The sequence below is a fragment of the Cervus elaphus genome, chromosome 7 (genome assembly GCF_910594005.1).
Source record: "Cervus elaphus chromosome 7, mCerEla1.1, whole genome shotgun sequence".
Taxonomy (NCBI): Eukaryota; Metazoa; Chordata; class Mammalia; order Artiodactyla; family Cervidae; genus Cervus; species Cervus elaphus.
The window spans coordinates 28,883,176-28,907,059 of record NC_057821.1 but is presented as its reverse complement, the minus strand read 5'-3'; the positions used below and the strand labels follow the sequence as shown (position 1 = coordinate 28,907,059).

Genomic DNA, 23,884 nt, shown 5'->3' with positions numbered 1-23,884 from the left:
TTTAAATATACTTTTCTTTCTTGGCTGCACAGCACAGCTTGCACGATCTTAGTTCCCCAACCAGAGATCAAACCCAGGTCTCAGCAGTCAAAGTGCTGAATCCTAACCACTGGACCACCAGGGAATTCCCATCCCTGGGAATCTTACTCCATCAACTACGCCCTCAATACCTAGCCTTAAGATCTGAAAATAACTGAGTCTACACCTAGCAGCAGGGGTATTTCCCACTACACTGCTCTTTGGGAATAAGCTGTCTACACTCTAAAATTTTTCCACTGAAGCTGCTCAGTCTTGCAAGAATCCATCTGTTTTTCCTTCCTTCCATCCCTAGGAACTGCTCTTTGATCTTTCTTTCTTCACTTAACTCTTATCCCTCTACTAAGCTAGTCACAGGGCTGGTAGGATCAGCTAGAATCAACATGCCTATACCTCCTGCAGTTCAGGTGATCTGTGAGCTCTGCCCTCCCCAGCGTTCGACTGCATGCCACCTACCCTGTACCGTGTGTGGTGTTTATAGTCAAAGCACTCCTTCACCCGTGTTTCACTTAGGATTGAAAACCACACTCCAGAGGTATTGATGAACCTTTGACCACAGCTGATAATGTTTTTTTTTTTAAACAGAGTCCAAACACACCGGAGGTTAAATACTTCTCTTTCCACTGTTTATTATTAATGTACAAAATATACAAAACCAAAAGAAAAAGAAAATACTCATCCTCAAATCCATTGTGGCTCTAACCCAAGACCCTGCACAAAACCTAACCAATCCACTGTTTTCATAGAAAACAACTGATGCCGAGATGGGTGAAGGAGAGGACTGGGAGAGGGCAGGTCATCTTATCGAATCCACCCAGGAAGGTACCTGGCTGGGGATTCAGAGGTGGCCGACAGGGCAAGGGAGCTGGAGGCCTCACACCTACGAGGTTCCAGGTGGGGACCAGGAGCACGCTCACTCCCAGAGGCAGTGCATGTAGTGTGACTGTCAGGCCCAGCATGCCAGGCTTCAGTTGATGAAAAGCTGGTCTCACTGTTTTACAGTTTCCAGAAGGAGCTGTAGGCAAGGGTGGACCACCGCCATGGCCTCACCTCTGCCAGCTAAAACTTTCATGGGCTGCAGATGTGATTTGCCATCACTGAACCTAGCACACCCAAGGCGCAAACCTGAGTGTCCTCGAAGATTGCAAAAGTCTCACTTTCTCGAGAAAGGACTCAATGTAAAAAGCCTGTGTTTGGGGAGGGGTGGGGATGATGTGTTCCAGAACTCAAATCCAGCCTGATTGAGCCCTCTCAGTGCAGTGGGGTACACGGTACCCCTTTACATCCCCACCCATGGGGAAATGAACGTGGCTGGGAGAATTTCATAAGTGCAGCTGATCCCACGTCAGAGTTCCGTGTGCATGTGGAAAACCCACAGCAGGAGAGCAGAGGTGTTCTCCAGGATAACCAGCTTTAGGTTCTCAGGTGTGAAGGGTAATACCGGAAAGGGGCTTGGGATACAGGGCAAAACTCCTCAAAAAGTGAAGCCAACTGGGTCTCCTCTTCAGCAGTCCAGGGTACAGAATGTGTCCAGTCTCTCTCCTCCCCAGACTGGAGGAAAATATGTACATCAATGCGCACCAGTGATCAGAAAACCCCCAGAACCCAGGCGTGTGGGCACTGAGGGGGCCGGCTCCTCATCAGCTGGGGGAAGGGGGAAATGGGCCTCACAGAAGCCATAAAGAGTGGAAGGAGCAAGGCTGCAGTCCACAGGGTGTGTGTGGGCAGGGCGGGCAGGTGGTCCCTAGGGCAGGGGGGGCCCGTTGACACCCGGGTGGTAGAAGGCACAGTTGTTCTCATAGCGGCAGTTGCCCTTCATCATGAAATGTCGACACACAGGGCGGTTTGACATGTCTGTGGGGACGAGGATGGAATTGTTAGATAGGAAGGCTCAGAGGTCGGTGCCACGCATCCCCCCAGTCCAAGGCATCCCGGGAGCCGTCTTTCAGAGACCTAGTCTTGGGGGCCTGGGAAAAGGGTAAAACGGGCATGCTGGGAACTGGGAGTGAGGTGACCTCATGTTCTGCCTGACACACCCCCAGTAGTGAGGTCCCTCAGAAACTTGTACAGGACACCAAGAGCTGTGTAGGGGGACGGGGAGCATCCTCACCTCCTCCGTGGCTGTGGCCACCATCATGCCCTCTGTGGCCCCCTCCTCCATGGCCAGGGCCATCATGGCCACGGTGCTCGTGAGGGGGTGGCCCTCGGTGGTCGTGTCCTCGGTGACCAGGGACATCATGAGGCCGGTGGCCATGGGGCCCCCCGTGTCCAGGGCCTTCATGGGGCCGATGGCCACCACCAGCACCCATTCCTCCACCAGGACCTTCATGGGGGCGATGTCCACTGCCTCCACCCATGCCACCGCCGGGGCCTTCGTGGGGGCGGTGCCCCCCACCCATGCTACCGCCAGGGCCTTCGTGGGGGCGGTGCCCACCACCCATGCCACCGCCAGGGCCTTCATGGGGACGATGTCCGCTGCCACTGTTCATGCCGCCACCAGGGCCTTCATGGGGACGATGTCCACCGCCGCCAACCATGCCCCCACCAGGGCCCCCTCGTCCATTTGGGGGTCCGCCTCCAGAGCGACCTCCTCTGGCCCCCCGGAATGGAGGAGGAGGAGGAGGAGGTTCATTTCCTCCTCGGCCACCACGGCCTCTATGGTATGGCCCAGGGCCAGGTCCTGGCCCGCCCCGCATCGGGCCACCCCGCATAGGGTCACCTGGGCCATCCCAGAAGGGGTCGCCCCCCCGGGGAGGGGGTGGGGGACCCAGGAGACGTGGACCCACTGGCCCACCAGGGCCCCCAGGGCCTCCATGGGGACCTGTTAGGAGGGGAAAAAAAGGGAGAGATAATGTCAGCTACCTGAATTATACCTAGAGACCACCATCTCCCAACCTAAACCACCCCCAGGTATGGTCAACCCTGTGCTGTTACCAGGCCCAAATCCAGCAGACAAGCCCCTTCCAACCGCTTGCTCTCCACCTACCTGGCATAGGCCCCCCAGGTCCAGGGGGGAAGTGCTGCATGCCCTTGGGGCCCCCAGGGCCTCCAGGTGGGAAACCATTGGCTATCGGACCAGGGCCTAAGAGTCCATGTGGCACTGTTGAATGAGGAGTGAAGCAGTCAGCAAGAGGATTCGAGAAGAGCGGCATGATGTCCTCCCGCTTAGGTGCATCCAGCCAGCCCTTCCAACCAACCTGGCAGAGCACCGCTCTCTGTCCAGTCTTCCCCTCCCACGTCTTGCCGCCTAGTGGCAACACCCGTGCTCCCCCAAGTCCACTGGTGGTCCCCTCGCCCAGGCCCGGGGGCTGGCCCTGAGGATTACCCAGCATCTGCTTGATCTTGTCTGAATAGTCTGCTTGCTTCAGCAGTTCTTCTGAGGGATGACTGTTGGGGCTACCCTGTAAGGTAAGGACATTAAAGACAAGGTCAACAGAGGACAAGGCTAACACCCTGAGGCAGAAGCAGACGGGAAGGTGAGCAGAAGGGGCATAAAGAGCAAGACGACAGGAGAGGAGCAGGAGGGAGGCTCGTACCATGATGGAGGTGAGGATCTCCTGCACGTTGATGCCCCCTCCTCCAGGACCCTGGGGGCTCTTCCCGGCACCCATGCTCCCCATCAGATTAGCCAGGACTGGAGGCAACTTGGAACCACCTGCTCCGTCAGGTGAGCCACCGGCCCCCCCAGGTTCTAGGGTCTCAACATACGGGGTCTCGTCCATGGAACATTCCTGGAAGAACAAGTGGACAATCAGGACCAACAAGGGATGAAGAGATTGTCTCACATGAAAGAGGCATTAATACAATCACAGCCTCTATCAGCATGCAATACTCACCTCATCTAGGGGGATGAGCTTTGGGGGGATAGGCTCATAGGGCTCAGGATCAGGCTCATGAGGACTGTCAGGAATGCCGCAGGCAATAGAAAAAAATAAAAGAATGACAGTCAAATTATTTACTCAGGTCCTCCACTTTCTTCCTAACCCCCACCCCTCTTCTAATAACCTCAAGGCCCGTTGCCCTCAAGGGCTCAATACCTCAGGGAGCGATCCCCCTCCTGCTCACCTTTCCTTGTTCAGGAAGAGCTCCTGAAGGATCCCCTTCTCCCGCTCAGCCTGGATATACCGCTCCTGGCTGTTGCTTCCAGGGGTGACAAGGGGCGAGGGCAGCACCAGGGGCCGGGGGCACACCCAGGGCACCTTCTCCTCCATGTTGTCATGGCTCAGACGCCGGGCTGTCTCAAATGCATGTCGGTCTGACAGTATCTCTCGCTTAGCTGCTTCGCCGAAGTCCTTGATCTTATTCACATTTACTATCATCCAGGAGAAAAAAATCAAGAGGGGAAAGTAAGCCCTACCAAGTCCGTTTACCAACCAAGTCCTTCAACCCCACCTCCTACAGAGGAAACTGGATCACTCACCTCGCTCAGTCTCATCCAGTTCAAAATAGAAATACTCTCTCAGCTTGCCCTCCTCCGGCCACGTCACAGTTTTCCTCTTCCTGCCTTTCCGGGTCAGCTGGCTAGGATCACCGGGACTCTCCACTGGCTTCACATCCAGAGCTCCTGGCTCCAAAGAGGCTGGAAGCAGGAGTGATTTCAGACCAGTCCCTTCCTTTCAAAGAACCCCCAAACCTGATCCAGGTTCTGAACTCACCAGTATCCAGGAGCTCTGGGACTTCAACAGGCGGAACTGGGGTCCCAGGACGTTCTGTGTCCATAGCCTCGGGAGGTGCTGGCTCTGGGGAAGAAGGTTTGGCCGTGCTTGGTTCTGTGCTTGTTTTTCCTTCAAATGGGCTTGGCTATTGTGGAAGAAAAAGAAAGTCACTGAGCACACAGGAAAGTCAAGGTCAAGGCAGGGCAATTTGTTCAGGTTCCAGGAAGGATCCCCAGACACTTCCTGTCAAGGAAAACCGTCTCTGACAATGCTCTGCCGCCACCAGTCTATGTCTGAAATGCCTCCTGCCTTCCCCAGGCACTCTAAGCTGCTGGGCCCTTCCTCTCCCTGTATCTTCTCTACCTGGTCACTGGTACCTACGGCCCAGCGCCCGTACCTTGGCAGCTGTGGGTGACAGCACCTTCTTCTTCTTCTTGATTTTGATGCCTGGGACAGGGGCTGAATTGAGTGCATCCAGAAAGCCCAGGCCCTCCATAGCTGCAAAAGAAAAAAAAACATAAAATAGCATCATCAGACTTCTTACAAAGTCTGAGCAGAAAATTGGTCAATAGAGACGCTGCCTGAATGTTGGACACAATAAGCTCAAGGTGAGCAGGAAGTGTAGGTAGGGGGATTTGCACAAAAAATTGTCATTCTTTCTTTCTTTTAAAGGCAGGCAAGCCATGGCTCTGGATATGAATCACAGCTCAAGTAAGTGACAAAGCCAGTCCCCACGAACGTGACAGCTGGGAGCACCCCAACCCGTCACTGAGTAGCAAGCCTCCCTACTCCATCTTTCAAATCACTCCTAAGCCATCTGAATGACTCCCATGGAGGGAATTTCTCAGGTACACACATTAAAAGACACCAAGAAATCAAATGAAAGTGGAGAAAAGAGTTTCATTCCCATGAAGAGTTGGCTCCCAATTCCAAGTACATACTCCCACTTTAGACTCACGCTGTGGTGGGATGATCTTCACTTTGATCTCTTTGGTGGCATTGGGTGTTGTGTTGAGTGGTTTGTATTTCTTCTCTGCAGGAGGGGCAGCATCTCCTGGGGCAGCTGCAGAACTGTGAGAAAGGGAACGGTCAGCACCAGACTTGCCCCTTCCTTCTCCCTCAGGGCCACAGACACCAACCGTTCAGAACCCAGAATGTGGTCCGTACCTCTGACGCTTGAGGGGGATGGGTTTAAGGTTGTACTTGTCAGAAACCACCACTGCACTGGCATTCTTCTTCACGGGCACCAAAGACGGGGTCTCCAGCTCTAGTCCTGAGAGAAAAGACCTGGTGTTGGAGACGGACTGTTCCTCCCTTAACCTTCATCAAGCCGTATAAACCCCCGTGACGCTTCACCCACTAGTGTTCCGTCTTCTTCAGAGTTACGGTAGAAGTCTGTAGGCCTGGCTGCGTACCTACCCACAGACCCTCCAGAGGCCAGAAGGCAGTCTTACCGGTGGAGCGGAACTTGGCGTGACTGGGCGCTGTGGTGCGGAGAGACTTGGGCTTCTCCCTCTTCTTTTCCGGGGCCTCCTCAGCCCGAGTCTCAGCCTTCACCTCAGTCACCGGTCGCTCAGGAGGGGTGGTTCGACTCTTTCCCTCTTCTTTCCGTTTCTTCTTATCTTTCTCTGTTGTGGAAAAACAGAGAAGAAAAGGATTTTATTTAGACAAAGAAAAAAAGACTGTCAGAAGTAAAAAGCAGGCTATGGGCATGGAAGGCCACAACCCAGTGGGAAAGAAAGAAAGAAATCCAAGGAATCAAGGGCCAAAGAGCTTACCAGCAGGCTGGGTACTGCTCTGGGAGCGGATGACCGCCATCCAGTCGCTGACAAGGACTGAGGCCAATTTCCGGAGTTCTGCAGGTAAGAGAAAGAGGAAATGCCTAAGTAATGTAACATACTGCATGGAGATTCAAGTCATAAAACTAGAAGATGGCAGAATAAACCCGTGCCTGTGCTCTACCCCTAACCACTTATTACAATAAAATCAGGAGAAAGGTGGGCAGAGTTCAAGTATCTGAAGGGCTATTAGATTTAAAAAGAAACTGTATTAGTCTACCTTGTCCTAAAGGGAAACTTAATGCAAAATTTCATGGAGGCACATTCAGATCCTCTTTAAAAGTATTTTCTAGGCAACCTTTTTTTCCTAGAATGCTACTAGTGACAACAGCCTTTTAAAAAATCAATTAGATGTTGCAAGAGTGAAAAAAGAAACTGAAAAACAGACCAATTTAGGATGAGTGAACACAGTTTATCTAGAGAAAAAAGATGGTCAGAGAATTTAAAGATAAACATTTCTAAATACATGGGGGGAAAATGCCTTTGTTGCCCTTTCTTTCCTTCTGTACTTGGCAAATAACATCTCCTACCTACAGTATCTCTTTCCAGGCCAATGTTCCAATTATGGGCTCATTCAATGATGAGACTATTGTAGAACATCAAAACAGTCACAAAACTGGTAACTTTTATACCTAATGCAGTATGAACCCAGTGCATCCCCACTGGAGGAATATAATATCCTAACATCTTTGGGGAGCAACTGATACTGTGGTCCAGGGACACAGTTGATAAGCAATGTACAAACTTCAGTATCTAAAGTCAGCACAGAATAATGAAGGCAGCAAAATTAAGCCAGCTGAAAGAGGAACCAATACACCTTAGCAGATAATCAAAAGACGGACAATGATTTAACAGGATCTTTCTGTGTTACAGACCATCCTACAAAACTACTCTGAGATGTCACAAAAATAGTGAAATGCTCATCATATAAAAGGATGGAAAGCCAGGGAATATTTTTCACTTAAACACCACAATGTGAGTTAAAACAAAATCAAGATCGTTTATCCTGGAAAATGTTCCCAGGGTTTTCTGCTCCAGCTAATGGAACTACAGATAGGCCTGCTCAGGACTGGATGGTCCCACCACACCAAAGCCATAGCCTCTTTCCAAAGGGACCAAACACATCATTGCCCACAAAGAGCAAGCCTATACTCTGATCAGGGGATCAGCTCTGCTGCAATACTGTTCACTTGTGGGAAACTAGTATATCCTGTGCTCCTGGTTTACATCTTGGGTAAAAAAATTTGGGGTGAACTCCTGGATGGATGTAAATCCTTTTTTTCTCTAAAGAAAAGCCAGCAACTTCCCTGGTGGCACAGTGGGTATAGAATCTGCCTGCCAATGCAGGGAACACAGGTTCAGTCCCGGGTCCAGAAGATTCCACAGGCTGTGGAGCAACTAAGTCCGTGCACCACAACTACCGAAGCCCATGCGCCCAGACCACGTGCTCCACAATGAAGAGCAGCCCCTGCTCACCGTAACCAGAGAAAGCCCGTGTACCGTAACGAACACCCAGCACCACCAAAATAAATAAATTAATTAAAAATACAAAAAAGAAAAGCCAGAACTGTTTGACCCTTGCCAGGAGCTCCAAAACCCTTTGTCCTAGAAAAGGAAAGAATCTCTTGCTATCAAAGCTAAGATATACCCCAGGAGTTGCGATTCTGCCATGCCCTAACAGCAGGGTGTTTACTGGGAAAACCAGCATGTATGTTGTTAGGAAAGGACAGGCCCTCACCTTCATCATCACTCGACTTGCTCAGCTGCTTCACCAATTTGGCTGTGTTGTTCTATCAAAGATAGGGAGCAACAGGACGGTAAGTGACAGGAGGAAAAGTTGCCCCCCCAGAGCTCACCATCCCCACAGATTCACTCAGTCTCTCAACAGCCACTAACACTGCACACTCTCTCGTACAAAGCCCTTGGAGACATATTCTTACTCTAAATCAACCCACTTAGGTAAGTTCAATCACTCTAATTTTACAGATCAAAGAACTGAGGCATGGATACACACAGTGCCCCATGTCATACACCTATTAAAGGGGACGGATTTGAACCAAATCTTGATTCCAAATTCCTACTACTTTTTTTAACTATTCTACCTCACAGGTCCAAGACTGCAGCCACATCAGAACGGATGTGGGTTTTTCATCTGTTAGGCTAAACCAAAAAGGAAGAATCAGGATTCTAAAGACCAAAGGTACCTGTTTGAGATGGTCAACAGTGAGGGGCAGGTGCTGCAGGGTCAGCAGAATTTGCTGTAAGAGGGGAATGTTGTTGGTCGTCTTCGAATATGTCAGCCAATTGTTAAGAAGCTTATAACCGCCGACGTCAATAAACCTGCAGGCAGGCAGGGGGATCTGTGATGCCCTTCCTGGGCCTTGGGAATACACCCCACCCTCCTTGTCCCCCTTCAATGACCGAGGAATCCCGTGCCTCACCAGCCCACTTCTAACTACATCTCCCCATCCCAGTCACCCAGGTCCCCACTTACTTGACCAGGACTTCTTGTGAACGGGTCTGCAGGAGAATGTTCAAGTACGTGCACCGACTCACCATCTTTCGTGCCTCTTTCATCAGGCTGTAAAAGAGGAAGCACAGTTAGAAACCAAGGGTGTCTAATCTGAAGTGCCCAGAGATTCCCGAGAACTTGGGACTCTGCTCCCGGGTTGGGGAATCGCACAGGCCCCCAGAAGGATGGGGTGGATTAGGGGAGATGTGGAAACCCCCAGAAGGGTGGAACACAATGGAGAAGATGCACTGAAGTCTCCAGTCTGGGGAGGTGGGTGTCCCTGCTTCCCCCACACACAGGACATGTCTGAGGCCGCTTCCGGGTGAAAGCCTTTGCCTTCAACTACCATCTCTTAGGACTGATTCAGTCCTAAGTTGCTTTCTCTTGGAAAACCTGAGGATCCCTGAAGGAAAACATAAACAAACCAAGACTCCTGTCACCTGGCTCCCCTGCTTCCTTCCTTCGCTTGGGACTGTGGCTCTCTAAATATCCAGAGGCCATTAGGGCCAGGGGCCAACTTTACTATCACCAGTTCTAACATAATTGGATTTGAATCCTAGTCCATTGACTCCCACTCCTCTCAGGAACACACTTCACTATCTGCCTTAAGGATAGTCACATTACAACACACAGTATCCTCTACTCACAACAAATTCAAAGGGTACAGACTCACCTGAAGATTTTCGAAATCCCATCCACACTCTTGACTTCCCCATCTCGGTTAAGGAAACTATCCAGGCCCTTGAGAAGCTCTTTGGGGTCTATGGGACCCGAACCCATGATCAAAGTTTTCTAAGAGAATAAAACAAAAACAAAGAATAAATGGGTGGCAAGGACAGCTCCAACTGTCTCTAATAAATTCCATCTCTTCATTTGACAGATCAGTAGCGACTAATTATTCAATCTACATTCAACTATATTCACCTTTACCCAGATAAGAAAAATCAACACAGACCATTGTCCCCACTATGAGAACAGCCCTGGCAAGTGAAGCACTGTGTTAACACTGACTGAAGGAATAATAATTAGGCTGCAAGACTGAGGCAGCACCTGTCCTCTTGCTCCAAGTGACATCCTTCCTAGGATAACTGGACTTCACAGTGTATCATAGCTAAGGTTCACATTCCCAAAACACTCAACTCTCCAAGGCATTTTTGCTTATTATGTATGGTTTCTCCTTAGTTAATGAATCTACCTTAAAACACACACACCACCCCCCCAAACTATCAGCTTGAGAAGAACTGGGCCAATCAGGGGTGTTGGACTAAGTGTCTTCCATGAGTCAATTATTTTTTGTCTTAGCTCACAAAGAGCCAAATGCCACAGGTGGCAGGATAAGTTATGTTTCCATCAGTAGGTAATCATTCTAAGCTGTAGGTCAAAGAGAAGGAAATAAAACTTGAAAACAGATCCTCTCCCCCATGGGAGTTAGGGGTGGCTCCCAGAAATCAGACAACTGGAGGTAACGAAAATCAAGCAGGTCCTCCTAAGCCCTGAAAAAAAAGGTCCCTCATTAATCAAACACTGCACAAGTTTTTATTGTTTCAAAGTTAAGGGCAAGATTAGTTTGTGGTTTCAAAAGCAAAGAAGAAGCTCTGACTCCTAACTCCCCACCCACACCACCACCCACTATCCCTGAGGAGGGCCTGAAATTAGAAACCATGAAGCCAAAAGGAAAGAACAAATAAAACCAGAAGCTGGGAAAATGCCATTAAATTTTAAGTAGCTACTTTAGACCAGGTTAGAAAAGGAGTTAATTAAAAGCTAAACACAGTTGTTTTGGAACAGAGAAGAGTTAAGCCATTTCTAGGCCAGACCCCAAGTTCAGGAGAAGTAATTTAGAATCAATATGGTTCTGATTAGGATTTTTATCCACAGTGCCCCTAAACACTGGCTTCTGAGACGCAGAAAAGGCACCTTAGTAATATCGACATCTGGGAAACAAGACACTGGGTAGGAAGGTGGCAAGGTGAAAACAGCCTCCTGCATCTAGTGCAAAGACAAAGACAGGAAACAGTGGTGTTCTACAAAGATGACTATGCTTCTGCAGAAAGCAGGCTTCTTTAGAGATCACGTCAAACAGTGATATTTAGTCTCAAGCTAAAAGAGAAAAACAAGCATAACAATCTCAACCTTTTACTCTTCCCAACAAAAAAGTCAATAAATTGCTAAATTTCCAGGTCCTAACAACCTAGGCCAAGAAGAGGCAGAGGCAGGGGTTGGAGGTGGCAGTGGTGGGGAGACCCGGTTCCCGAGACCAGAACCTGTGAGCTGAACACAAGGAGTGAAGAAGAAAGGTGAGCGAATCTGGGGTAACTGCTGTTGCTGCTGCCCTGGAATCTCCACAAGGGCAGGTAGAACCTAAGGTCAGAGGTCAGAGGAAAAAACATTCAAGTCCAATACCAGATAAATTAGAAGTCCACAGGCCAAACCCACTGAAGTGTGGTGACTCTCACACACAGAGACAGACACGAGGATAAAGGAATTTTCCCCAGGTAGTAAGGCACTATAAAGTGATATATAGACACAACAAAGGAATACATCAAACAGATTTCCCACGTGCTAGAGACTGGAAAAGCAAGAGTGACTCCCAAGTAATATATATCATTAAGTAACCAATGATATGCCATTTGACAAAAAGCTTTCCATGTAACTTCATTTCAAACCAATACCCCCTAAATATGGCTAGACCCTCAGATTCAAAGCCAGAGCTGGAACACAGCACTTTGGAACCGTCCCGTTTGCACCACCAGTTAGGCCAACAGACCCATTTGCCCTACTTCCTTCACAGACACACATAAAAAAACCTGTCACTTGAGCTCAAATGTTCCTTTGCTTAAGGTGGGAGATTAGAGAAGCTTCTTTCGAGAGAAACCAGTGAGCACATGGAGAAACTCTGTCCAGTGCCTTCTACTAGGAATGGGACTAGGACAACTTTTTATTTTCCAATCATAGCAAGCAAGAATAAAAGACAATAGCCAAGGAAAGCTAGAAGACAAAGCAGAAGAAATGTTAAAACATTCATTTTGCACTACAGTTTTCCTATTATTTGTACTCTGGAAATATAACTAAACTTATCTCACAAACAATCATGTGGCTTTAAAATCTAGGTGAATTTTCTCATGATGGTTTTTCTTCAGGGAAAATAGCTTTCACTCACTTAGAAGGACCCCAAGTGGCTTACAACCTAACTGCCTTATTTTGAAGTAAGTACATTTAGAAAAAAGGTCCAAGGCACTCAAGTGGAAAGGAATGAAGAGCCTAGAACTCTGGCACAGGCCTACAGCAGAAAAAGGCAAAGGAGCTGACCAGGAAAGGAGGGGCAGTGACCATGTGTCATAACATATCAGAAGCCTGGAAGGAAAGCTTAAGGAAGTTTTCTGGCAACAAAAATAATCCAGGGCATATGTTTTGATTTCCTTGAAGGCAGAACATATAGGAGGGTGGCGGGCAAGCAACCTCTGGCATCTTCTCTACTCTGTCCTAACCTGGGCTCTCCTTTCAGAGAATGTTGAGGGCAGAGGCATGCAGACACAAGGCACTGGGCAACGTTCAACCTTTCTTACCAGAGATAAAATTAAGTCCAGAAGTGACACCAACTCCTGCCTCCAAAATAAATTTTACTGAAGAATTATCAAATAAGGTGAAAAGTTATCTACCCTAGCCAAAGTTATTCTGTACCCATCACCAATGAATCAAAACTGAACTGGTTCAGGACAAAAATTCTATGCAAGTTTAAAATCACTACTCAAAGGAGGGAGTCCAAGTTTAACTTAAGAGGCCTCAGCACTTCTGGAAATGAAGTGCTTTGTAGCTTACATTCACCACTTCCCAAGGCAACTGATGCATTTCCTAGTCTGTCTCCACAGTGAACTGAATTATGTCTCAGGTGATTCACAAGGTTGCACCTCTCAAGTAGAAAGCCGCCCCCCGCCCCTCAAAATCATTCTGGAAAGCTGGTAGCCCCTGCCCTCCTCCAAAGCTTATTTGCTTTTCAATAAAAGTGTAAATTCAGCCCCCAACCCAGAGGACAGGGTCCCAGGATAGAACTCTGGCCACAAACTCTAATGATCAGGTTGTCCGCCGTTCTCGGGATGGATGTGGGTCCCCTAGGAGACCTTTTTCCCATCTCCCACGTTAAGGCAGATCTTCTTTATTATAATCCCCTGCTCACTAGAGATCAGGAACCCCAGTGGGTAGAATGTTCAGCTCCCAAGGTAGGTATGCTGCAGAGACACATGGCAAACTGCTTAAAAGATAAAAAACTTGTGGTCAATAGGACATGTGGAAGAGTCCCTCCCACCAATCCAGAAGTTGAGTCATTCGAGAATCCATACCCAACAGAAAATTAGCCCTATAGTCTCACCAAGTCAGCACAAAGCAGTTGTACAAAAATTGCTTTCCAATTCTGCCTAGACCCTTCACGGCTTCAGGGCAGGACTTCAAAAAATGAAAAGTAGAGTCTGATTAAGATTTGACTTGGAAAAACTGGAGAGGAAGAAAGGTAAGAAAGGGACAAGACCCTTAATACCACCCTCAACTCGGGCATGGTTTTCAAACATGCACCAAATGCTACAGCACTGCACAAGTTGAAAAACGAGGACATTATTTTCCCACTGTATTCAAAGAATTTTAGACGGGAAGAAAAAAGAAATTCAAAAAAGGGTGGCTCTTTGGGAAAAAAAGAAATGAAGATTGTGAAATGTAATACCAGAAAGGTTTTGCTTACCAGAAACCGTAGCTTGAATCCCCCTGCCTTGAGCTTACACCTGCCGCCTCCTTTCCTAAAGATTCACTTCTCATCTTAGTACCAGTGTACAGGAGCTAAGCAACTGGAGAACTGTGATACAGCACTGAACACAAAGAGCTTAACCCCACACCCAGAGGCGGGAATAAGGGCCATTTAGAAGTAAGTCCTGGAATACCCACTCTCCCCCAGATTTTCATTATACAAATCGACCAAACGCAGGAGGCCCAAGGACTGACTGATTCCTGAGCACAAACCGCACATTTCAGGGCCATTAGGCCCGTTGTTTACTCCTGTTACTTTTTTACAATCTTTGTGTTTTCTCCCAGTATCCCCCAATACACACTCACACACACACACCCCCGCTAAAGCTTCCAGACCTAAAATACAGCTGTTTGACTGGTTTTCCACCCCAGGCAACTAAAGCAGGTTAAACTTCCAAGCAGTAGTGATGAGTGAGAGAGGGTGAAAATAAAAGCAACAGGCTCGGGATCCTTCTATACAAAAACTAGAGCTGCCCAAGGAGACAGCTTCAAGATCTAATTGCTACAAGCTTTTTTCCTTTTAAGATAATGGTTACAAAAGATTAAAGAACATAAGGAAAATGGCTTTTCCCGTCTAGCAGCAGCGTGCATGAGGAATCCAGAAGGCATCTGCTCGGGGGCGGGGTTTCGAGAGGGTGGAGAAACGAGGGAGAAAGCTGATTACATCACCTTTCAGGGCGGCTCCTCCCCCTTGACCAAGTTTCTAGGGCGGCCCTAAGCTCTGGATGGCAAACGGGGAAGGAAAAACAAAGAAGCTGGGACGCCATTTTGTAATGGAGAAGAGGACTCAAACTTAAAAGCTATCCAGGCTCCGCCGGTAGCTCTTTACATTTTAAAACACCCCTTTTTAGAAAAAAAAAAGAAAAAAAAAGCAGCCCCATCCTGAATAGTCTTTGACCTATTTTGAATCAATAAGAGCTTTGTGAGAATACAAGCAATTAAAATATTTGAAAGAACAATTTTCTGCGGGGAGGAACTGAATTTGCAATTGAGGTTCAACTTGCTACTAACGACCACCGCCCCCTACCCCCCCGCATCTTCCCTATAAAGGGAAAGGGGGGGAGGACTTGGACCCCTCTCAACAAATAGGGTTGAGGTGGGAGGACAGGAGAAAAATGGGTCAAGACACAACCTGCAACGCCGCTTGGAAGACAAAAGGACAAAGAAAGTCGCCATATTGAAGCAGGGAAGAAAAAAAAAAATTCCTTTTAACGACACAAATCTTTTAGATAGCATTCAATTGCACTAAATGGCTTGTTAAAATTAATACTCCTGAATTCCACATTTCCCCAACCTTTCCACCCTCTAACTGTATTCTCCCGACCAGAAAGTATCAAGTTAAAATGTTACTTTTTCTTTTAAATAACCTATGCAATCTGCAACAATTACAAAACATTCTTTACCTCCCCAACTATCAATCTTGTATGTATTGGCACTAAGATTATATTTTGCCCTGAATTAAAGTGTCTTGCAATCTTTATTCCTAGATTGCCACCTGAATTAACCACACAAATATACCCCAAGCATATTACATTAAAATTGAGAGGAGTTAACAATCATTTAAAAATATACCCAACTATTACTGCTCTCCGCCCATCTCCTTACCCTGCAATCTTTATGTACAGATTGCTTATTAATCTGGCAAATTGAAAAGCGCCCTGCTTGTCTCACACACAAAGAAGTGGGACTTCTGGGCCACAAGATCCACCATCTTTTGTATGTGAGCTCATTAACCCTTTTGAAGACTGCTAACGAGAGGAAGGTAACCATTCCTCCTTATAAAAAGCAAACACTTATAGCTTTGGCAGTCTGGAAATTGGCTGGATTACCAAGGGTTAACCATCAAAATCCTAACTCGCAGGCCCTCCCTCCACCCTCTCCTTGCCTGCAACAGAGCAGGGAAGAGGTAGGTGGTAAGGGAGAGAGAACACTGTTTTAGACCCAAAGGCCCTTTTTAATGGAGATTAAGTGACCGGATCGGTCCTTCTCCAGTTCTCTATTTGTTCTATGGTCTCATTTCTTCCTCTCATTATTTTGGTTTCACAACGGGAAACGTTGATTTCTTGTTGCAAGGCTGGTTTTTGAAAATTCGACACTTACTATCCAATTTTTTTGCGACGTCAGCACCTCGGGCTCAGGGGGGGAGGGGATTAAAATTTTGGAGAAAAAAATAAAACAACCAACCAGGACCCAAAACTCAATTATTTGGGGGGCCTCATTGGATCAAAAAAATCTCTTTAGAAAAAATAAAGGCCAACTCAGTATTCATTTCCCCCCCCACCCAACTCCATTTAGGGAGGGGGGTCGTAGAAAAAAAGTTCTGAGTGGATTAAAAAAAGTAAACGCTGGATGAGTGGACTTGGGTGAGTTTGGGAAGGGAGGGTGGTTGATTATTTTTGAAGTTATGTGGTGACGGTCCTTCGGCCACAGATTTCAAGTCCCAGGCAGCGTGGGCTGGTGGGGTGGGCAAGATAGGTGGGAAGGGGCAGAAGACACAAGTGGTTGGGCTGGTGGCTGCTCTTTTCCCTTTCCCCCCTCTCTCTGGATCCTTTCAAGGGCTTAGATGTTGCTGCGGCTTGTTTCTTTTCTCCTGGTGGCCGGCCTGTCTTTCTCCGAGAAAATTCAAACCTGGGATAAAAGGAACACAAGGGAGAAAGATATAATCAGTACGGGCTGCTTTAAAACACCCAAAAGTACCATTTTTGTTGTCCCCAAACACCTCCATGTCCCACCCCGAACACAGCCGCTTAATACGAGTCATGGCTCGCAACTGAGCCCCCGTTTGACCCATTCCCCAGGCCAACTCTCCGAGCAAAATTTTACCCACCAACCGACAAGATGGGAACACTTACCTCTAAACGAACCCCAGAATGGCGACTGCCCGCTCGGGCGGAGTCTTTTATACGAGGACACCGCCCAACGCGCCCAAACGTGCTAGTGAAACGCCCTCTTCGCGAGACAATATGAGCGAGGCGTGAATTCATTGGTCAACCAGATACACCATTCACCAGCTGATTGGATATCCGGCCTTAACCTTCGCTCAGCCCCTTCCCCGGGCACCTTCTTCCGCCTCCTTCCTTGGGGGGCCCCCTAACGCGTGCGCGTGACCAAGCAGCCTAGTACCTCCCTTTCTTCCGCTTCCACCACTTCCGCCCTCGAGAACATGTCTCATCAAGGGTTGGTAGAATCGGACCGGCGCATGCGCAATGAAAGCATTGCGGTCAAAAGCGACTTCAAAATTGCTTAAAAGACAGACTCTAAGAATGTTAGCTAAGAGTCATAGTGACTGGTTCAGCAAAAATGCAATTTTAAGGCCGAATTCGATTATGACGCAGTTGAAATTGCCCTCGCCTTACGTACCCCCCCCCCTTCACGCTTCCGTCCTGACGCAGACGCGCGTCCGCCTTCCGCACTGCGGGGTCGTCCTTGGCCCCACCCTACTCTGGTTCCTGGAACATGCGCAATCTCCTTTGCGGACTTTCCTGCTTTGCGGGTACGTCAAGATGGCTGCCTCCGTAGTGAACATGTTGCTGAGGCGCCTTCCTAACATTTCGCCCTTCAGAGGTGCCTACGGAGTTCAGGTAACTCCTTGGGGCACATTTTGTACAACCTCAGATTTGTTTGTACCTTCCAGAAGGGTTGTACCTTCTGGAGGTCGTCGATCCACTGCCGGGAATCCAGGAGTGGAGACCTTCCCAAGTGCTTATACATTGGCTGTCAAGGAAACGCTCTGCTTCCACCATCCTCCCCCTTCCCCTCTCACTCCTCAGTACAGCGCGTTTTCTAATTTCGAGACAAGGGTAAAGAGCCATGGTTGGATGTCATTCTCTTCCCAAGTTTCCGTCTCGGCTGGATAATTAGGCGATGGAATGGATTGGACCCCTTGGCCAAACACAAACCACTGTTAACTGTATGTATGGTGGTGTCTAAATCTTTGATGCCCGAGTGTGTCCTTGGGTTGTGAGGGACACTAACTACTACCAGCCCGCTATCGCTCAGTAAAGCCAGGATGCATTCTCACGACCGGGGGACCAGTTTCTCGGCTGTTTATCTCACTAAATCAGTTTCTTAACCAGAGCGTACATGAGAGCATAACTACTTTGGATTGCGGTTTCCCCTCAGCCACACGTACTTACCACCCTGGAGATTCTTGGTAGGGCAGATTCTTGATGGGGCAGGGTGATTTTGGAAGGCTTGCCCATCTGCCGCTCCCTACAGTGGGACTGAAGAGTGATGAGAGGGGCTACCACAGAGTTAATTATAGACTTGGTAGCTTCGGACATAGCGTTAGGACTCAAGTTTGTTCTGCCATATGGAATGTTGACCAACTTTTTATAAGACCGGGCAACTCAGTGATTGAGGATTCAATTGAGTTGGGAGACTCACCTGTCCTTTACATCCTTTTCGTACCACACATCTTAACTCCAAGAAGATAGACATTCTCCCTATTTCTCCATTACACTGAGTTCATTTCAGGAAGCACAGAAACCTTATGTGTGCCAGGTTTTTGAGTTGTCTTTTCAAATAAATTTGCTTCCCAGTCACCTATCCTATTTATCTTCCAATGTTACCTTTTCTTGCGAGATCCAGCTGGAGGCAGGGATACCGGTTGTTGATGGTGTAGATTTAATAAACCAGTCAGTTCCCAGTTCTTGTCCTTGAACTCAGTGTCTCGTTTTCCCTCTTGTTCAGTCATTCAGTTGTGTCTGACTCTGTGACACCATGGACTGCAGCACACCAGGCTTCCCTGTCCTTCACCGTCTCCTAGAGCTTGCTCAAATTCATGTCCATTGAGTTGGTGATGCCATCCAACCATTTCTGCTCTGCCCCTCCTTTAATAGGTTCCCCTCTGTTGCTTATGGTGTACGTTTAATAAACCAATCACGTTGTGTCCTTGAACTCTTGTCTCATTTTCTCTCTGTCCCTTCTTTTATAGGTTCCCCTCCAGACTCTTTGCACCAAAGCCCCCCCTGAGGATGATTCTTTGCCCCCAGTTCCTGCTTCCCCTTATGAGGATGAACCCTGGAAGTACCTGGATTCAGAAGGTACTTGTTTATTTTTTTAATATTTATTACTTATCTATTTGGCTGCACCAGGTCGTGGCTGCAGCATGTGGGATCAAGTTTCCTGACCAGGAATCCAACCCAGGCCCCCTGCATTGGGAGTACACGATCTTAGCCACTTGCCTAGACCACCAGGGAAGTCTCCAGAAGGTACTTCTAAAAGGACAAGGGGCGCATCAAGTGAGGTCTGAAATAAGTGGACAGAGACACCTCACCACCATCACCCAGGAATAGCTTGTATGGTCTTTTCATTTCAGAATACCAGAACCGCTATGGTTCTCGCCCTGTCTGGGCTGACTACCGTCGAAACCACAAAGGCGGAATACCCCCACAGCGGACTCGAAAGATGTGTATTGTGAGTTTCTGAGGATGGCACATGGATGGGACGTGGAGTGGGGCTGGAGGCCATAGTGATAGAGGCAGCAATACTTCTCTGACAGGGCTTTGAACGTCTTTACCTGCCTGTTTCTTTTCTCTACAGCGTGGAAATAAAGTTGCTGGGAACCCCTGCCCCATCTGCCGGGATCAGAAGCTTCATGTTGACTTTAGGGTAAGGAGAATCTTGTCTTCAGTATAAAGACTTGGAGTCTCCTTGCAGTACTAAAAGAGATTACCTTAGGTGCCCTATTCTTCATACCCTGGGCCCCTTAAGTCTATTTTGCATTAATTTTCTGGCAATGTAAAAACATTACTCTTTCCAGCTTTTAGTATTTATTTATTTACTTATGGCTGTGTTGGGTTTTAGCGGCTGTTCACTGTGGCGAGGGTGTCTCTCTACTTGAGACAAATGGACTTAGTTGCCCCGAGGTATGTGGTATCTTAGCTTAAACCCTCATCCCCTGCTTTGGAAGGTAGATTCTTAACCACTGGACCACCAGAGAAGTCCCTCCTTCCAGACTTTTGCCTTCTACCATGGGTTATATTCCCCTGGAGAAGGAAATGGCACCCCACTCCAGTACTCTTGCCTGGAAAATCCCATGGACAGAAGAGCCTGGTAGGCTGCAGTTCATGAGGTTACAAAGAGTCGGACACAACTGAGCGACTTTCACTTCACTTTCATGAGTTATGTATAAAAGATTCATCTCTTACTTGTGAAGTTTACAGTCTAAATTGGCAAGAGAAATGCTCATTTCTAATGAGAGGGAAATGCCCAAAGGTTCATTTATATCAATCAGTTACTTTCAGGTAGATTGGACTAGTTTTTTCCTGGGATTTTCTTTATTTTGTTGTCATTGATGTTTGATCACATGTCAAGACGGGCCGGGAGGGCAGATACACGAAACAATGTATAATCTAGTTATTTTTTTCAAAAAAACCCTTCTTTGTGAGGAGGAGAGGACTTGTTTCTTGAAGGATTCAGAAACTATAAAGATGACAGTGGAAAAGTGCTCTTCTGCATTTGCAGTATTAGAAGATAGTAGAGCAGAGACTGGCTGGTTATCAGGGAAGTTGGAGGGCATTCATATGTCAGTCAACAGAGGCAGGAGTCTGATTGCTTCCAGGCTTTTTCTGATACAGGTTGTAGAGGAGTCCAGGAGATACTTGTCAATTTCAGCTGTGTATTACTAGTTACCAAAAAAGGCTGTAATCATTTGATACAATTTATAAGAAATTACATGACTAAGGGAGAGAGAAAGGTTACAGATGGAATAGTGCAGATGAGTCCACCTGCCATTGCACTCTGCCAGTTTACCTGCTTTTCCTTTGGGAGTCTTATCACCTGTGATTAATTGCTGGCTGGGAGTCATTCTAACTATTAAATCTCTAAAATTGATCTTAACAAATACATACATTACATATAACATACCTTCATATAAGTTAGTCACTTACAAACAAATAACACATACTACATTTTCTGGGTGATTTCAAGGGTTTGCCATCCCGCTGTCCCTAATTTGTTGCATGAAGAGCTGACTTTTTAACCTGACCCCTGCAGAAGAGAATTCTTTGTGAGTCTCAGTTTCAGAATGTAGGATGTGCATGTGAAATGGTTAAGAGGCCAGAAAGAGGGAAAGTTTGCAAGAAAATGTGTTCAGTAAAGGGATGGGGCTAAAACTGGGACATGGTGATTAACCTCTAAACATTTTGCTGACTTCCCTTTCCTCTCTCTTGTTTTTCCACTACTTTTCTCTACAGAACGTGAAGCTCTTAAAACAGTTTGTCTGTGCCCACACGGGTATCATCTTCCATGCTCCATATACAGGTGAGCCCATCATCCCCATCACCACCAGAATAGCTTTTTATTATAGCACTTCTTATGTTTATTAAGACAGACAGGTATTTCTTTGATGATTCCTACTAATGGCATAAAAAGTGGGATGGAACCTTTTGGAAATCTTGATCTAAAGGGAGTAGTCATATGCTGAATAAATTATATGTGGACAAAAGATCCAGGTGAGTACTAATATAAGCAAACTATCTAAATGGAGCTCTTAAAAGATAAATGGTGCTGATTGTTTCCTTTCTCTAGGGTCTCTTCACTTTTCTGGAAGGCCTTCTCATAAATTGACTGTTCTTTAATGTGATTGACAGTTCAGTTAGAGTTCCCAAATTTGGTGTAAGCTCAGCAATTCAAGATCACATCTATTTATTCCCTAACTACAACCACAGGCCAAATCCAGCTCACTCTCGTCCATTTATTTTCATACTGTTTACGACTGCTTCCAGGGTGCAATGGCAGAGTTGAGCTGAGATAGACAATAATATATGCCTAAAATATATGCCACAGTGCCTTTGGTGTATGGCCCTGTACAGAAGCAGTTTGCCAACCTCTGTTCCAAAGCAAGATAAATTTGCAAAGAATAATCAGAATCCACCCTTTTAGGGGGTGGTAGCCTGGTCAGTGGAGTTTGGTTTTTCAAGGAGTTGGGTTTTTTTTTCCTTTTGGCTGCACGTGCAGCTTGTGGGATTTTAGTTCTCTGACCAAGGGTCAAACCCAAGCCCTCAGCAGTGAGAATGAGGAGCCCTAACCACTGGACCCCAAGGAAATTCCCAGGGAGTTTTAAGAAGAGTTTTATAGTTAAATTGTAAAAGGCTGAAGGACTATTTTGCCACTTTCTCAGATAATCTTCCCCAGATCTGAAATCCTTTCTTCCTTTATTGAATCTTTCTCTGGATTGTCCAAGTTAGCCCTTTAACCACACTTTGCTTTTCTTTTTAATATTTATTTTTATTTATTTATTGGGTTGTGCCGGGTCTTAGATGTGGCACACAGGATCCTTGAACTTCTAGTTGTGGCATGTGGGATCTATAGTTGCAGCATGCAGGCTCTTAGTTGTGGCATGTGGGATCTAGTTCCCTAACCAGGGATGGAACCCAGGTCCCCCGAATTGGGAGTGGGAGTCTTAGCCACTGGGCCACCAGGAAAGTCCCACCACACTTGCCTTTTGAATGGTGTTCTGCTCGCTGTCTTGAAGCCTTTACTGTTAAATGGCTTCTCTGTACTGGCCAGACCCTCCTAAGTCTTCATCCTGGTTCTCAGAGAACGTTCTTGCCACTGAGCAGAAGGGGAAACCGAGGCTCATGGAGAGGTCAGGGGAATGGGGTCATTAGGTAGAGCTGGTCTTCCATAACTAACCCTCAATCACGATAAGGAAGCAGGTGTGTTCTTTATTTACTGTGCCTTATAAAATGAGCTGTGAGTTACCTTTTTTCTCCCCACAGGGGTCTGTATGAAGCAACACAAGAAGTTGACCCAGGCTATCCAGAAAGCCAGGGATCATGGTGAGCATGAGAAGGGGCATAGGGCAGTTTCCTTAGGCATAAGGATAGTGACTTAGGGCTGGAGAGTGGATATAAATCCTCCCAGCTATCTGAGAAGTAGCACCCAACATGTTCTCAAGAATCTCTCCTTTCATCATTCCAGAGTCCTTTAGTTTCCTCTCCTGAGTCTCTTACCTTGTCATTGCCCTGTCCCTTTGTTCTTTCTCTGCCTTCTTATTTTGTAACTGTTGGTCCCAGTGCCATGGCTAGATCATAAGAACTTTGTATAAATTTTTGACCCTGGGCTCCATGACACTTTTGCACAAGTTAGGAACAGGTAGCCCTCTGTGAGGGTAGATGCAGCTTCCTCACCCTGGCACAGGACTGCACAGCTTGGCAGGCAAGAGCCCAGGCAGCACGTCAGCCCACATTTGCCCCCTTGGCCAGTTACCTTTGGGTGGCACACCACATGCATAAATGTAGCCAGTGGCTCTGATTGGTCCCTTTCTCCTTTTAAATGTTATTTTCCTTATTGTCTTTGTTAATCTGAATTACCCCTTTCCTCTCCCCTGGCTTTGTCTTTTATTTTTAACCCCCTAGGTCTCCTCAGTTACCACATTCCCCAGGTTGAACCCCGGGACCTTGACTTCAGTGCCTCTCATGGAGCTGTGAGTGCTACTCCACCAGCCCCCACTCTGGTTTCTGGTGACCCCTGGTATCCATGGTACAGCTGGAAACAGCCACCAGAGAGAGAGCTGTCCCGCCTTCGCCGGCTCTACCAGGGCCATCTCCGAGAAGAAAGTGGCCCTCCACCTGAGTCAATGCCCAAGGTGCCACTCACGGCCCCCACTGAAGCCACCTCCGCTGAGCAGGCAGGCTCCCAGAGTGCTCTGTAGGTGTAGACTGGGACGGGAACCAGCGGGTCTCGTAGACAGTACTTCATCCTGAAGAGTTGTGTCTACTTTGTGGCCAGTGGCAAGCTCAATCACCAGAGATGATTGTTGGTGAAAGGGATGAATACCCATGAGGCTGAGGGAGGGCAGTACAGATTTGTATGGGAAACCTCAGTCCCTGCTGTTGTAAATAGATGGGTTATACATTGTTACTATTTCAGACTTGTGCCAGCTGCATTTTCCCACAATAAAGCTGTATCCTGTCTCTGGGCTGAATTTCAAATGAATGCTTTGGTGGGGGTGGGGGTTGGGGTTGGTGAGGGAGTGGGCAGTGGGTGCTGCTGTGGGGAGAGGAGTGGTCAGGTTTAAGCCAACCCTGCCCGTGGGCTCTTGG

The 23,884-nt window shown here is 47.5% G+C and overlaps 2 protein-coding genes across 2 annotated transcripts; one reads left to right on the top strand and one right to left on the bottom strand.

The window, feature by feature from the left end:
• Window positions 1-640: 640 nt before the first annotated feature.
• Window positions 641-16,837, bottom strand: PPP1R10 (protein phosphatase 1 regulatory subunit 10). The gene is made up of 20 exons (XM_043908040.1): window positions 16,685-16,837; window positions 15,933-16,460; window positions 9,715-9,833; window positions 9,024-9,110; window positions 8,734-8,869; window positions 8,268-8,319; window positions 6,470-6,547; window positions 6,146-6,319; window positions 5,859-5,964; window positions 5,650-5,762; window positions 5,089-5,189; window positions 4,692-4,836; window positions 4,457-4,615; window positions 4,102-4,348; window positions 3,873-3,936; window positions 3,573-3,767; window positions 3,362-3,437; window positions 3,023-3,136; window positions 2,147-2,857; window positions 641-1,890 (listed from the first exon to the last, which is right to left on the bottom strand). Exons 3-20 carry the CDS (start codon window positions 9,819-9,821, stop codon window positions 1,781-1,783), a joined length of 2,775 nt encoding a protein of 924 aa, XP_043763975.1. The 5' UTR covers window positions 9,822-9,833; window positions 15,933-16,460; window positions 16,685-16,837; the 3' UTR covers window positions 641-1,780.
• Window positions 16,838-17,251: 414 nt separating this feature from the next.
• MRPS18B (mitochondrial ribosomal protein S18B) lies at window positions 17,252-23,760 on the top strand. The gene is made up of 7 exons (XM_043908041.1): window positions 17,252-17,413; window positions 18,769-18,877; window positions 19,153-19,250; window positions 19,377-19,445; window positions 21,032-21,098; window positions 22,559-22,618; window positions 23,198-23,760. Exons 1-7 carry the CDS (start codon window positions 17,336-17,338, stop codon window positions 23,491-23,493), a joined length of 777 nt encoding a protein of 258 aa, XP_043763976.1. The 5' UTR covers window positions 17,252-17,335; the 3' UTR covers window positions 23,494-23,760.
• The last annotated feature ends 124 nt before the right edge of the window (window positions 23,761-23,884 follow it).